The sequence below is a fragment of the Notolepis coatsorum genome, assembly GCF_963971535.1.
Source record: "Notolepis coatsorum genome assembly, chromosome: 2".
Taxonomy (NCBI): Eukaryota; Metazoa; Chordata; class Actinopteri; order Aulopiformes; family Paralepididae; genus Notolepis; species Notolepis coatsorum.
Genome location: NC_140166.1, coordinates 211,036,318 through 211,051,447, shown reverse-complemented (window position 1 = coordinate 211,051,447; position 15,130 = coordinate 211,036,318). Strand labels below are relative to the sequence as shown.

General features: G+C 44.5%; 2 protein-coding genes across 2 annotated transcripts; both read left to right on the top strand.

Annotated features, from left to right (window-relative positions):
• The first annotated feature begins 412 nt into the window (after window positions 1-412).
• On the top strand, window positions 413-5,710 carry LOC311223126 (E3 ubiquitin-protein ligase TRIM35-like). Its single transcript, XM_084307876.1, has 4 exons — window positions 413-852; window positions 5,103-5,198; window positions 5,320-5,550; window positions 5,638-5,710. Exons 1-4 carry the CDS (start codon window positions 604-606, stop codon window positions 5,662-5,664), a joined length of 603 nt encoding a protein of 200 aa, XP_084164002.1. The 5' UTR covers window positions 413-603; the 3' UTR covers window positions 5,665-5,710.
• A 410-nt stretch (window positions 5,711-6,120) lies between these two features.
• Window positions 6,121-11,759, top strand: LOC311223721 (zinc-binding protein A33-like; the record flags this gene model as incomplete). Its single annotated transcript, XM_084308493.1, has 2 exons — window positions 6,121-6,155; window positions 9,603-11,759. The coding sequence occupies 2 exons, from the start codon at window positions 6,121-6,123 to the stop codon at window positions 10,315-10,317; spliced, it is 750 nt and encodes a 249-aa protein (XP_084164619.1). The 3' UTR covers window positions 10,318-11,759.
• Between the last annotated feature and the right edge of the window lie 3,371 nt (window positions 11,760-15,130).

Sequence of the window (15,130 nt, the reverse complement as noted above, 5' to 3'; positions counted from 1 at the left end):
AAATTTGCTCACTGCACTGGTAGATTATTTTAATTGTTTCAAGCATTATTTGCTTAAAACTAGTTTTTATTTCTTATTTTTATCAGACAATAAAGAAAAGCGAACAGGATACCAGGAAATGTATTTTCTGTTTACTGCAGAGCAGAGGGAGAGACCCATGTTACTGACCAAACACTCTATATCAGTGATGGTGATAGAGCTATTTTCTTAACATAATACATCTTATTTGAACAGGTAGAGCTATTATTTTAACAAACAAAAAAATACCACTTACTGCACCTTTAATCTTTCCTAATCCCACTACAGTTTCCTGTTCTGGCAAAGCTCTGCCTCTTGTCTGACTCGATATACAGGTAATAAACATCAGAGTTCTACACTCCTCATCGACCGACACTAAGATGCACACGCCTGCTGTAATAGACTCCAGATAAAACCCACAGTTCGTACTGAAGGAGTAGGACTAGCTTTAGACAAACACAGGAAGGAATTGTGATCAAACAGTGACTTCAACCAGCTGCTGACTGAATCTAAGTAAGTTTATAACAAAAGTTAAAGTAAACTTCAGGGAGCATTCCAGAAGAGGGAGTGTTACTGAGTGACACAATGGCTTCGTCTCATTGTGAAGAGGATCTGTCTTGTTCCGTGTGCTGTGACATCTACACAAATCCTGTCCTCTTGTTGTGTAGCCACAGCTTCTGTAAAGCCTGTCTGCAACAATACTGGAGAGACAGAGAGGACAAGAACTGTCCACTTTGTAGGAAAATCTCTTCAATGTTAAATCCTCCTCGTAACTTGGCTTTGAAGAACCTGTGTGAGGCCTTCAGGGAGAGAAGAGAGACAGAGAATCACAAGGTATGGTAAAATCATTATTATATTAATTTATTCAATCTTTAATTATACTCAATAAATACACAGAGTAATTATACTAATGTACAGTGTTTTCACGTTGTTAATGAATACAGAAACATTAGACAATCAGAACAATTAGATGGGATTAGATTCAGACACTGATGTTGGAGTTGATTTATTTTTGTCCAGGTGTGGGAGTCAATGTCAGTGTGGGATTCAATGTCAGTATAGAGTCAATGTCAGTGTGGGATTCAATGTCAGTATAGAGTCAATGTCAGTGTGGGAGTCAATGTCAGTGTGGGAGTCAATCAGGCCTGGACTGGCCATCTGGCATACCGGGAAAATGCCCGGTGGGCCGACGCATCTTTGGGCTGTTATGATAAAAAAAATAAAAATAAAAAAATTGTTTTAAGTTTAGTCAACGACCGGCCCACTACTAGGCTGGGACAGCGGCCCATTGGTACTGACTGACACTGGGCTGGCCCAATCACATCTCTTACTAAGCACCCCCCCACCAGTCGTGCAGACCATGACTGAGAGGGGGGCTGGTACATGACTGAGATGGGGCTGTGGTACATGACTGAGAGGGGGGCTGGTACATGACTGAGATGGGGCTGTGGTACATGACTGAGATGGGGCTGTGGTACATGACTGAGATGGGGCTGGTATACATGACTGAGATGGGGCTGTGGGACATGACTGAGATGGGGCTGTGATACATGACTGAGAGGGGGCTGTGGTACATGACTGAGAGGGGGGCTGGTACATGACTGAGATGGGGCTGGTATACATGACTGAGATGGGGCTGTGGGACATGACTGAGAGGGGGGCTTGTACATGACTGAGAGGGGCTGTGGTACATGACTGAGAGGGGGGCTTGTACATGACTGAGAGGGGCTGTGGTACATGACTGAGAGGGGGGCTTGTACATGACTGAGAGGGGGCTGTGGTACATGACTGAGAGGGGGCTGTGGTACATGACTGAGAGGGGGCTTGTACATGACTGAGAGGGGGCTGTGGTACATGACTGAGAGGGGGCTTGTACATGACTGAGAGGGGGCTGTGGTACATGACTGAGAGGGGGCTGTGGTACATGACTGAGAGGGGGGCTTGTACATGACTGAGAGGGGGCTGTGGTGGTACATGACTGAGAGGGGGGCTGTGGTACATGACTGAGAGGGGGCTGGTACATGACTGAGAGGGGGCTGGTATACAGGACTGAGAGGGGGCTGGTACATGACTGAGATGGGGCTGTGGTACATGACTGAGATGGGGCTGTGGTACATGACTGAGAGGGGGCTGTGGTAAATGACTGAGAGGGGGCTGTGGTACATGACTGAGATGGGGCTGTGGTACATGACTCAGAGGGGGCTGTGGTACATGACTGAGAGGGGGCTGGTAGATGACTGAGAGGGGGCTGTGGTACATGACTGAGATGGGGCTGTGGTACATGACTGAGATGGGGCTGTGGTACATGACTGAGAGGGGGCTGTGGTACATGACTGAGATGGGGCTGTGGTACATGACTGAGATGGGGCTGTGATACATGACTGAGAGGGGGCTGTGGTACATGACTGAGAGGGGGGCTTGTACATGACTGAGAGGGGGCTGTGGTACATGACTGAGAGGGGGCTGTGGTACATGACTGAGAGGGGGCTGTGGTACACGACTGAGAGGGGGCTGTGGTACATGACTGAGATGGGGCTGTGGTACATGACTGAGAGGGGGCTGTGGTACATGACTGAGAGGGGGGCTGGCACATGACTGAGATGGGGCTGTGGTACATGACTGAGATGGGGCTGTGGTACATGACTGAGAGGGGGCTGTGGTACATGACTGAGATGGGGCTGTGGTACATGACTGAGAGGGGGCTGTGGTACATGACTGAGAGGGGGGCTGGCACATGACTGAGATGGGGCTGTGGTACATGACTGAGATGGGGCTGTGGTACATGACTGAGAGGGGGCTGTGGTACATGACTGAGCGGGGGCTGGTACATGACTGAGAGGGGGCTGGTATACAGGACTGAGAGGGGGCTGGTACATGACTGAGATGGGGCTGTGGTACATGACTGAGATGGGGCTGTGGTACATGACTGAGATGGGGCTGTGGTACATGACTGAGAGGGGGCTGTGGTACATGACTGAGAGGGGGGCTGGCACATGACTGAGATGGGGCTGTGGTACATGACTGAGATGGGGCTGTGGTACATGACTGAGAGGGGGCTGTGGTACATGACTGAGCGGGGGCTGGTACATGACTGAGAGGGGGCTGGTATACAGGACTGAGAGGGGGCTGTGGTACATGACTGAGAGGGGGCTGTGGTACATGACTGAGATGGGGCTGTGGTACATGACTGAGAGGGGGCTGGTACATGACTGAGAGGGGGCTGTGGTAAATGACTGAGAGTGGGCTGTGGTACATGGCTGAGAGGGGCTGGTACATGACTGAGATGGGGCTGTGGTACATGACTCAGAGGGGGCTGTGGTACATGACTGAGAGGGGGCTGGTAGATGACTGAGAGGGGGCTGGTATACATGACTGAGAGGGGGCTGGTACATGACTGAGAGGGGGCTGGCTGGTACATGACTGAGAGGGGGCTGGTACCATGTATTGTGCATCATTGTAGGTCAAACCATTAAAAAGTTAATTTCCACGGCAGCCATTTTGGATTTTGGTCTCTCACAAATTGTCCCTGCCTTTTTTTTTTTAAATACACCCTGGCTAAATTAGTTTATTAACCCTCCTAGATGACAAATCCATTGAGAAACGAAGTGCCACAGATGACCCAACTACTAGGTCCATATCGTATCATCATAATATTATTTTTAAAAATCATTAGGATAAGGGTTCCCTTGATAAAGATGCATGAAAAGGCTGTATAATATACAATACCTGTAGCTCAACTGCAAAAACTGCTTTTTTGATTTGATTAGATTTATTTGGAAATTAAAAACACATCATAAAAACAAATTATCTTGACCAATTTGTATTCCTGAGGATATCACCTAAAAGCATTCATTAAAACACTTGTTTCCAAGGTGGTCCTCGATGGTATATAAAAACACAGCACATATAGCCTACTCAACTGCACATTTTTGCTCAACTGCAAAAATGTATGCCTACTTATGTATTAGCCTACAGGGAAAAACACATTCACAACAGGCAACAAAGTTTATTTTCAGCCAAGTATGGTAATAAGGTAACTATTAGGATATATATGGTATGGATTACTTACTCTTATAACTTATTACTATCTGTGGTAGCTCTAGTCTCCACCTACACAAATTGTTTTTGTGCTGTCCATTGAGCACATTAACTGTAGGTCAAACTCCCCAAACAAACAAGCACACCATTGATTAATTGCCATGTAAATCACATACAAAGATCTAACTATTACTCCTCTCTGAACATGAATATAAAACAAGAAGGTGATCTATTAACTGTGTAAACCTTGTGCAATATTCATCATTGATATTTGAATACTTGAAATCTGTATGAACTGAGTAGTTAGTATCAAATGAAATAAGATGGAACAGCTCCATGCATTCATTGAATAAACAACTATTTGCTCATTACCAGTATGGTATTGTTTAAATTGTACAGCTTTTTGCACATCTTTGTCGGGGAATTCCAACAATTCTGGACCTGAATGTACCAGTTAATTGTAATCATCGTCAAGCCAGGTTGTGGAGGAGAGAGACAGGGATGAACAGGCTATAGACTACTTTGCCCATCCTGAGCCTGCTATGATACAGATGTTTTACATCACCACCCAAAACAAGATTCAGCCAAGAGTGAGTGAGTACACTGGTCCACTTGTCTACTTGCACTTACTACCCAGCTTTGTAGTGGTTTGGGGGAATAGTACAGTAGGTATGCATATTTAAGGGAACCGCAAAGATGGTGTACTGGTGAGTGGTGTCCAACCGATTATGGTGGGCCGGTCTGGGCCAAAAATGCCAGGGCCGATTTTTGGTCCCAGTCCAGCCCTGGAGTCAATGTCAGTGTGGGAGTCAATGTCAGTGTGGGAGTCAATGTCAGTGTGGGAGTCAATGTCAGCATGAGAGTCAATGTCAGTGTGGGAGTCAATGTCAGCATGAGAGTCAATGTCAGTGTGGGAGTCCAGGGTGGCCTGGGTGGCAAACATACTCCAGTCCGTGTGTTGAAACCGGTGCTGTAGGTCAATCCTCAGGGGGGAGACTTGCATCTTTCAAGTGAAATGCATCATGAATGAATGAATTCCATTGCAGAAGGAGCTCCAGTCTCTACTGAAGACCTTACGTGACAAGCTACAGGCCTTTCAAGAAATCAAACAAACATGCGCCCGCACAGCAGAACACGTAAAGGTACAAATATTCAGTATTAATATAGCTGCACTCAACCTGCACACAGTAAAAAATAAGTGACCTATTGTATATTTGTAGTCCATTGTGGGAGAGACTTGATTTTTAACCCCATAATATCCAGGCCCAGGCCATGCACACAGAGAAGCAGATTGAGAAGGAGTTTAAGAAGCTTCTCCAGTTTCTCCATGAGGAAAAGGAGGCCAGGGTAGCTGCACTGAAGGAGGAAGAGGAGCAGAAGAGCCAGACGATGAAGGAGAAGATTGAGGGGCTGGACAGAGAGATGTCAACCCTTTCAGACACAATCAGAGCCATAGAGCAGGAGCTGAACGCTGAACACATCTCCTTCCTGCAGGTCAGGACTGGTCTCTCTTCAGTTCATAGGGAATGATGCTGAGGATGTTTAGTAGTGTTTAACTTGATCTGTCCTTTACCTCCATAGAACTACAAGACCACACTGAAAAGGTAAGAGATTTATCTCTCTTTTGTCGCTCTCTTTCTCTCTCTCATCTCTATCTCTTTCTATCTCACTTTTTCTCAATTTCTCTCTCTCTCTTTGTATCTTTCTCTCCTTTCTCTCTCTTTTCTCTCTGACTCTCTTTCCCTGACTGTATTTTGTTCTCTTTCTCTGACTCTCTTTTGCTCTATCTCTGACTCTCACTTTTGCTCTCTCTCTCTCTCTCTCTCTCTCTCTCTCTCTCTCTCTCTGACTCTCTCTTTTTTCTCTCTCTCTCTCTCTCTCTCTCTCTCTCTCTCTCTCTCTCTCTCTCTCTCTCTCTCTCTCTCTCTCTCTCTCTCTCTCTCTCTCTCTCTCTCTCTCTCTCTCTTTCTTTTTCTCTCAGACTCTCTTTTTCGCTCTTTTTCGCTCCCTCTCTCTGACTCGGGCGTGAGGCGGGCGAGCAATCAGCACTTCACTTTCGCTCCCATGTTAACAGGCGTCGCTGTTCACACCGGCCGCGGGTGGGTGGGCGACTCGCGGGCAGGAAGCAACGTTTTTTTCCCGCTTTGCTTGGAATTTGAGGCGTGCGCCACATACATTTTCACAGAAATACATTCAATATCTGAATTATTACCACACATATGGATGTTGTTCAACCAGCTAATGTATCTTTACCAATACAAATAAACCATACTATACTTCTTTCAGGAGTACATCACACTGATTTCATCATTCTAAAATTCATTCTAACATTCTAATTAATGAGATAATAACGGGTTATACATGCAAAATGGACAATTACAGAATAGAACACTGGAACTGGAAATCTTTTAAAAAATCTTCAAACAGGGACTGACTTCGCAGCTGTTCCAATGTAAATCTGTGCGCTTCCGCCCGCTCTGAAGTCGGACTTGGTGTGGACGGTCACGCAAGCTGTTCTCGCAAGAAACCCATGCGTGCCCCTGGTGTGTTCCCGGCATGACTCTCTCTCTCTCTCTCTCTCTCTCTCTCTCTCTCTCTCTCTCTCTCTCTCTCTCTCTCTCTCTCTCTCTCTCTCTCTTCTCTCTCTCTCCTTTTAAATCCGCATTTAAGAATAAAGTTGCTGTTGTAATTAGATGATCTGGATGATGTGACTGAAGTTGAGAGGGTAGTGGAATGTACAATAGTATGTATGTATGTATGTATGTATGTATGTATGTATGTATGTATGTATGTATGTATGTATGTATGTATGTATGTATGTATGTATGTATGTATGTATGTATGTATGTATGTATGTATGTATGTATGTATGTATGTATGTATGTATGTATGTATGTATGTATGTATGTATGTATGTATGTATGTATGTATGTATGTATGTATGTATGTATGTATGTATGTATGTATGTATGTATGTTAACATGGCCGCTTAGTTATAGTTGAAAGTGGGGGTGCAAGAAATATTTTTTTTATTAATTTTTTTTTTATTTATTTTTTTGACAGGCAGACTTTTTTTTAAATTTAATGAACCTGTACGTGCAATTTCCTGCAATATAGAGCCTTCAATCTTGACCAATAAAGCTGCTCTTTTCACTATAAAACTCAGTTTATATTGCAGTATGATAGCCAATTACTATAATAATAATATATTATACTGTATATACACTGTATATTGATTTTTCGCTCATTAATTTTTATTAAATCAATCTCCTTTCAAATAGGCCAAGTTTTTAATAAGAAAGAGAAAAAAGATATATTTCCATTACCTGTAAATCTTGTGTCTCTTTCTCTCCTTCTCTGCCTCCTCCCTGAGTCTGCAGTGCACAATCATGACATCGATCTAAAAAAAAAAAAAAAAGTAAAAAAGTAAAAAAAAAAAAAAAAAAAATGGAGGCCCCTCGTCACTATAGGCCCACGGGCCGTCGTTAATCCGGCCCTGCTCGTCTGCCATATAGATAGCGTTAACGTTTGGAAATGAAGTCAACGTCATCCAGCTCACACCACATATCTAGATAACGTTAGCTAGCGGCTAGCACTAAAGCTAACGCCAACCAGAGAGGGAAACGTTATTATTATTTATTCGAGGAAACCGTATGACCAGATCGCAATTCGGGACCGTGAAACACTTTTATTGTATTGCGTGGTAGAACCGTAGAAGTTCTACTACCACTCAATAGTAACTTATGTCTAACATAATCCTTTTATTTGAACAACTTACTGGAAAAGCCTGCCTGCCTGCCACCAATATTATGACACACTCTGTGGGCTTTGATGTTACACTCAGCCTACCTGCAGCCAGACTGCAGCGCTGTGCGCCAAGGTCTACGCGCTGGAGATGGGAGGAACTGGATCAAACCATAATGGGGCAGGGGGGGGGGGGGGTTCGCAATCTTTGGAAACTTAAAAACGTGTTATTAAGTGTCATTGCGTATTATTAATTTGATTGAAATTACGTAGTTATGGTTAGATTTATATATTGGGGGGGGGGGGGGGGGGGTATATCATATTTTTCATATGATCAAAAAGTGGTGGAGCAAGATCATACCCTTGCTCCCCCAAGTTCAATAGTGGGAGAGCAGATGCTCCGCGTGCTCTTAAGGCCAGGCGCCTATGTGTATGTATGTATGTATGTATGTATGTATGTATGTATGTATGTATGTATGTATGTATGTATGTATGTATGTATGTATGTATGTATGTATGTATGTATGTATGTATGTATGTATGTATGTATGTATGTATGTATGTATGTATGTATGTATGTGTATATATTGATTGGGTGGAAATGATTGTACATGACTCTCACTTTTGCTCATTTCTCTCTGACTGTCTTTTGCTCTCTCTCTGACTCTATCTTGCTCTCTCTCTTTTCTCTGACTTACTTTTGCTCTGTCTCTCACTTTCTCTCTCTCTTACTCTCTTTTGCTATCGCTCTCTGACTATTTTGCTCTGTGTCTCTTTTGCTCTCTCTCTGACTATCTCTCTCCCTGCCCCTCTCTTTTGCTCTGTCTTTCTCCCTCTGTCTCTCACTTTCTCTCTCTCTGACTCTCTTTTGCTCTCTCTCTGACTCTCTTTTGCTCTTGCTGTCTCTCTCTCTCTCTCCCTCTCCCTCTCTCTCTCTCTCTCTGACTCTTTTTTGCTCTCTGTCTCTCTCTCTGACTCTTGCTCTCTATCTCACTCTATTTTGCTCTTTCTCTCTCTCTCTGACTCTCTTTTGCTCGTTCTCTCTCCGTCTCTGACTCTCCTTTGCTCTCTCTCTCTGACTCTCTTTTGCTCTCTGTCTCTCTCTCTCTCTGACTCTTGCTCTCTATCTCACTCTATTTTTCTCTTTCTCTCTCTCTCTGACTCTTTTGCTCGTTCTCTCTCTGTCTCTGAGTCTCCTTTGCTCTCTCTCTGACTCTCTCTCCTTTTAAATCTGCATCTGCTCGTTCTCTCTCCGTCTCTGACTCTCTTTTGCTCTCTCCGTCTCTGACTCTCATTTGCTCTCTCTCTGACTCTTTTTTGCTCTCTCTGTCTCTGACTCTCCTTTGCTCTCTCTCTCTCTGACTCTCTCTCTCTCCTTTTAAATCTGCATCTCAGATTAAAGGTGCTGTTGTAATTGGATGACCTGGATGATGTGACTGAAGTTGAGAGGGTAGTGGAATGTACAATAGTATGTATGTATGTATGTATGTATGTATGTATGTATGTATGTATGTATGTATGTATGTATGTATGTATGTATGTATGTATGTATGTATGTATGTATGTATGTATGTATGTATGTATGTATGTATGTATGTATGTATGTATGTATGTATGTATGTATGTATGTATGTATGTATGTATGTATGTATGTATGTATGTATGTATGTATGTATGTATGTATGTATGTATGTATGTGTATTTGCTAATTGAGTGGAAATGATTGTTTTAGAAACATGATGTAGAAGAGATGGAATACTGTTATTTTTATGGAAATCAATATCTCTTGAATGTCCTTCCAGAGCTCAGTGCAACCTGCCTCATCCACAGCTGGTCTCAGGAGCGCTGATAGACGAGACCAAACACCTGGGCAACCTGACCTTCAGAGTCTGGGAGAAGATGAAGGAGAGGGTCAAGTTCACTCCTGTCACTCTGGACCCAAACACTGCAGGACCCTGTCTCTCTATATCTGATGATCTGACCAGTGTGAGATGCAGAGACACAAAGCAGCAGCTCCCTGACAATCCAGAGAGGAGCATTAGGTATGGCATTGTTCTAGGTTCTGAGAGCTTCAGCTCAGGGAAACACAGCTGGGAGGTGGAGGTGGGAGACCATCCTGGCTGGATTATAGGTGTAGCTAAAGAGTCATTTGACAACAAGAGAGAGGGGCTAGTGGCAGCACCAGAACATGGTATCTGGGCTATAGGTTATGATGGTGACTACACTGATGGTATAGTGCCCCTCACAGTGAAGAGGAGCCTCCAGAGGGTCAGAGTACAGCTGGACTATAACGGGGGGAAGCTGTCCTTCTACGACCCTGAAGACATGACTCACATCTGCACTCATAAACACACCTTCACTGAGAAACTATACCCATTCTTCACTATAGGACCGGCTGGTGATGCCAAACATCCTGAGATAAACATCTGCCAATCAGAAGTGTCAGAAGTGTGTGTGTCTCTGTGTCTATATTTTTTTATTTTATTTAACCTTTGTTTAACCAGGAAGTCCCATTGAGATACAAGATCTCTCTTGCAAGGGAGACCTGGCCAAGATGACAGCAATAACATTTGCAATATGTGACTTGCTCTTACAAAATCAGTCACATTGATCCGAAAAGACATTTTGAGATGTACCAATGGAAAGATGAGAATGTTAGCTTTCCAATGATACAAATATCATCTTTCTACTCCAAATATATATATATATATATATATATATATATATATGCAGATCGATTAATCTAGATTAAAAATGTTTATCTATGCCCAGCTCTAGTTATAACGTATATCTGTTATAAATCACATTTAAAATGTCAAAAATGTTATGAGCGAACAAATTTCGTTACATTGGATTTAATGCAACCTAATGTCATAATAAAGTAATTTAATCGACTACAGTTTACTACTGTTATTGACAGAGGTTCACGTGAACTATCAGCCACTGCTGTGTGACGAGGTTTGGTGTTTGGTCACCCGCCCCGCTGTCTAAACACTCCTGCTTTCCAATTGACAGCTTACGCATCGATGCGCTTTGTAAAGGCATGTCATATTCTACTTCAGTAGAAGTTTATTTTTTCTTTCACCCTAAAACGGGAGTGGTTCTTGTATAGTAAACAGATGGATAGCAAGATAGCATAAGGACACACAGTATAACTGTAGATTGTATAGTATAGCATTGTATAGTAGTGTACATAAGACCCAGTGCCTCATCCGTAGCTAACAGTGTATTGCACTATCGCAGGACCTTAGTATGTCTTACCATGCTTTTTGTAAAACGTATGTACATATACCTGTACTGTTATGGGCCTGGTCTACAAGATACACTACACGACCAAGGTACCCATGTACATGTCAAAATACTTCCCAAAGGTCAGTGAATACCACGATCACAACACCAGAGGGAGCTCCACAAATCATGTTAAACCCAGATTCGGCTCAAACAAGGGACTAAACACGTTTTGCAATTATGCCACATCAATGTGGAACGCCCTACCCAAAGCTGTAAAGGAATGTGAATCACTACCCACTTTCAAAAACACTCTCAAAGAACACCTACGGGAGACTGCAATTCGAAACTGGCCCCTACAAATGTCCTAACCCAGTTGTACAGTAAAGACCAAGTATGGCTTTGTCAATATTCCAATGTACAGTGTACAGTGTCCCCCCCCCCCCACCTCCAATGTACAGCCCCACCCACCCAACCCCACCCCACCTACCCAACCTCCTCCAATGTACAGTTTCTACGTCAAATGTATATAACTCTGGTATGTCATAAATGTATAGATGTAGCAGTACTGTCTATCTGTATGTCGTGTGTGTCATATGATGAATTGAAAATGGGGGACCCTGATGTAAACAAGATGAAAGTCTTTCTCTGGTCTGCATCCCCTTAACAATTGTATGTATTGAGCTGTACTGTACTGTACCCATTCTGCAATCTGTTAATAAACGTTTCAATCAATCAATCAATCAATCAATGTCTTATTCTTATTACATTTACATTTACATTTAGTCATTTAGCTGACGCTTTTATCCAAAGCGACTTACAAGTTCTGTGCGACAAGACAGCAAGAAGGGTATAACTCTATCAGCTGAGTAACAATGTTCATCAAAGTGTTGCGTGTTACAGTGTAGGTTAGTTTATTAGGACAAGTGCATGACATTAAGGTTAGTCGGGGTTAGATTTTTTTTTTTTTTTTTTTTTTTATCATTTCAGATAATGGTTGAAGAAGTGAGTCTTTAGTCGACGGCGAAAGATTGGACGGGATTCGGCTGTCCTAACTGGGATGGGTAGTTCATTCCACCATTGTGGGGCAAGGACTGAGAATAGGCGGCTTCTCTTTGATGACCCTCCGGGAGCTTGGATAGGAGTAGATCTGAGGCGGCCAGAAGACGCAGAGCGTAGGGGTCTTGAGGGTGTGTAGTTAGAGACCATTGACCGGAGGTAGGCGGGAGCGGTTCCCTTTGCCGCACGGTATGCTAGGTCGAGGGCCTTGAAGCGGATACGTGCAGCAATGGGGAGCCAGTGCAGGTCCCTAAGAAGTGGGGTGACATGGGCTGACTTCGGTAGGTTTGAGATCAGGCGGGCAGCTGCATTTTGAATGAGTTGAAGAGGCTTGGTGGCAGTGGCCGGGAGGCCAGCTAGCAGTGCGTTGCAGTAGTCGAGGCGGGAGATGACTGTTGATTGGACGAGGAGTTGGGTGGCTTCTTTTGTCAGGAAGGGGCGTATCCTTCTGACGTTGCTCAGGAGGAATCTGCAGGTTCTGGTTGTCGCTGCGATGTGAGCAGAGAAGTTCAACTGGTCGTCGAGGACAACACCAAGGTTCTTGGCGGTCGGCGACGCGGTCACAGCTGCATTCTCGACTGTGATGGAGAGGTCGGTCAGGGGGGAGGATTTGGCCGGCAGGTGGAGCAATTCTGTTTTGCTTAGGTTCAGTTTGAGGTGGTTGGTCGTCATCCAGGCGGAGATGTCGGACAGACAGGCCGAGATCCGCTCAGAGACGTGGATATCTGAGGGAGGGAAGGAGAGGAAGAGTTGAGTATCATCGGCATAACAATGATATGAGAAGCCATGAGATGTGATAATGTTACCCAGTGATTTAGTGTAGAGGGAGAAGAGAAGGGGTCCTAGGACCGAGCCCTGGGGGACACCCGTCCGGAGGGGGCGGGTGGCCGACAGAGTCCCTCTCCATGACACTTGGTAGGAGCGGTCATTGAGGTATGATGTCAGCCATGTCAGCGCAGATCCAGCCACTCCCATTCCTGCGAGGGCCGCGAGGAGGATCTGATGGTTGACTGTGTCGAAGGCTGCAGATAGATCTAGGAGAATCAGGACAGAGGAGAGGCCTTTCGCTTTTGCTAAGTGAAGTGCCTCTGTGACCGCAATGAGGGCCGTTTCTGTGGAGTGGCCAGTCCGGAAGCCAGACTGATTGGGGTCTAGGAGGTCATTCTGTAAGAGATAAGCAGTAAGTTGGTTGGATACAGCACGTTCAAGTGTTTTAGAAAGGAAGGAGAGAAGAGAGACAGGGCGATAGTTGGCTATGACGGTGGGGTTCAGGGTTGGTTTTTTTATGAGGGGCATGACTCTGGCTTGTTTTAGGGAGGTGGGGACCACCCCCGAGTTGAGTGAGGAGTTGATGGTTGCAGTTAGGAATGGGAGGATGTCCGGTGCTATGGTCTGGAGGAGTGGGGAGGGTAGCTGGTCCAGCTGGCATGTAGTCGGACGGTTCGACGTTACCAGTGTCAGGGTCTCGGCTTCTGTAATGGGAGAGAAAGATGACAGAGTGAAGGATGAGGTTCTCGATTCAGCGTTTGGAATGGGTGGGGGTTGGGAGAAGGAGCTGCGGATGTTCTCCACTTTTTACTTACTTGTATTATTGCACAAATGTCTTATTCTCATCCTATTCTTATTATTGTATTATTGCACAATCGTTGCGGGCAAGACCCCCCGCATTTCACTGTATGCTTGTATGCCGTGACAAATAAAACTCTTGACTTGACTTGACTTGACTTGACTTGCTAGCAACAACTGTTGTCGTCTTTTCTGGGAGCTCTTTACGAGCTGTTTCTGCATTTTGACAGGGCCGGCTGAATCTCCGGCAGCTGAGAACAGGAATGTCAGGAATGTCAGAACATGTGATGCATCTGAACCAATCACATTATCAGAAATCTGCACCAGCCCAATGAGAGCGTGTTGCTTGTGACAAAGCCCTCAGCGCAAGACAGCTGTGACTCATAATGATATTGGGGAGAGAGCGACCGTTGATCTGAATGCTGCGAAATCAACAGGCGCAGCATGATAAAGTGTACAAAGTTATGCTGCTCTGATTAAAGGTGATGTTAAAGTGGTATGTGGTCCAGTTATGCTGCTCTGATTAAAGGTGATGTTAAAGTGGTATGTGGTCCAGTTATGCTGCTCTGATTAAAGGTGATGTTAAAGTGGTATGTGGTCCAGTTATGCTGCTCTGATTAAAGGTGATGTTAAAGTGGTATGTGGTCCAGTTATGCTGCTCTGATTAAAGGTGATGTTAAAGTGGTATGTGGTCCAGTTATGTTGCTCTGATTAAAGGTGATGTTAAAGTGGTATGTGGTCCAGTTATGCTGCTCTGATTAAAGGTTATGTTAAAGTGGTATGTGGTCCAGTTATGCTGCTCTGATTAAAGGTTATGTTAAAGTGGTATGTGGTCCAGTTATGCTGCTCTGATTACGTCCTCTTAAAGTTGTCAGGCTTCAAACATTTTGCAATGTTTTCTATGCTAAATCTTTCTCTTGAGAGAAATCTGTGTTTTTCAATGTATGTGATGTATAGATTGGGGGGAGATGACAGCATCTAACGGTGCCAGGTCAGAGAGGCAGCTGTGCATGGTGACGGTTAGAATAGCGGTCTAGAGGCAAGAGGCAGATAGTGTTAGCAGCGAGCAGAATGTTTGCATTCCATCAGAACATCAACAGCTGATAAGAACAGCAGCAGGCACAGGAGCGAGGGTGAGAGTTTGACATTAATGAAACAGACGTTTAAAATGTGTGTTTAAAGGTTAGAGCAGTTGTCATGGCAGCGGCACATAGTAACCAGAAGAGGGGCGGGCCTGTCGTTGCTATGGTGAGAATATAGAAAAGTAAGTTTTCTTCCGGGTAAGGGCAGACTGAGATACGAACCACACAGAGAAGAAACCATCAGAGACTCTCATCCCTCTCACCCTCGCCGGTGGGAGGGGGGAAATGCAACATCATCATTAGCTTCGGCTAACGGGAGAAGGGCTCTGGCTAACGACAAGGCCTGAGCCACTATTGGACTGAACAGCAGAAGAGACAATACAATCTGATAACAT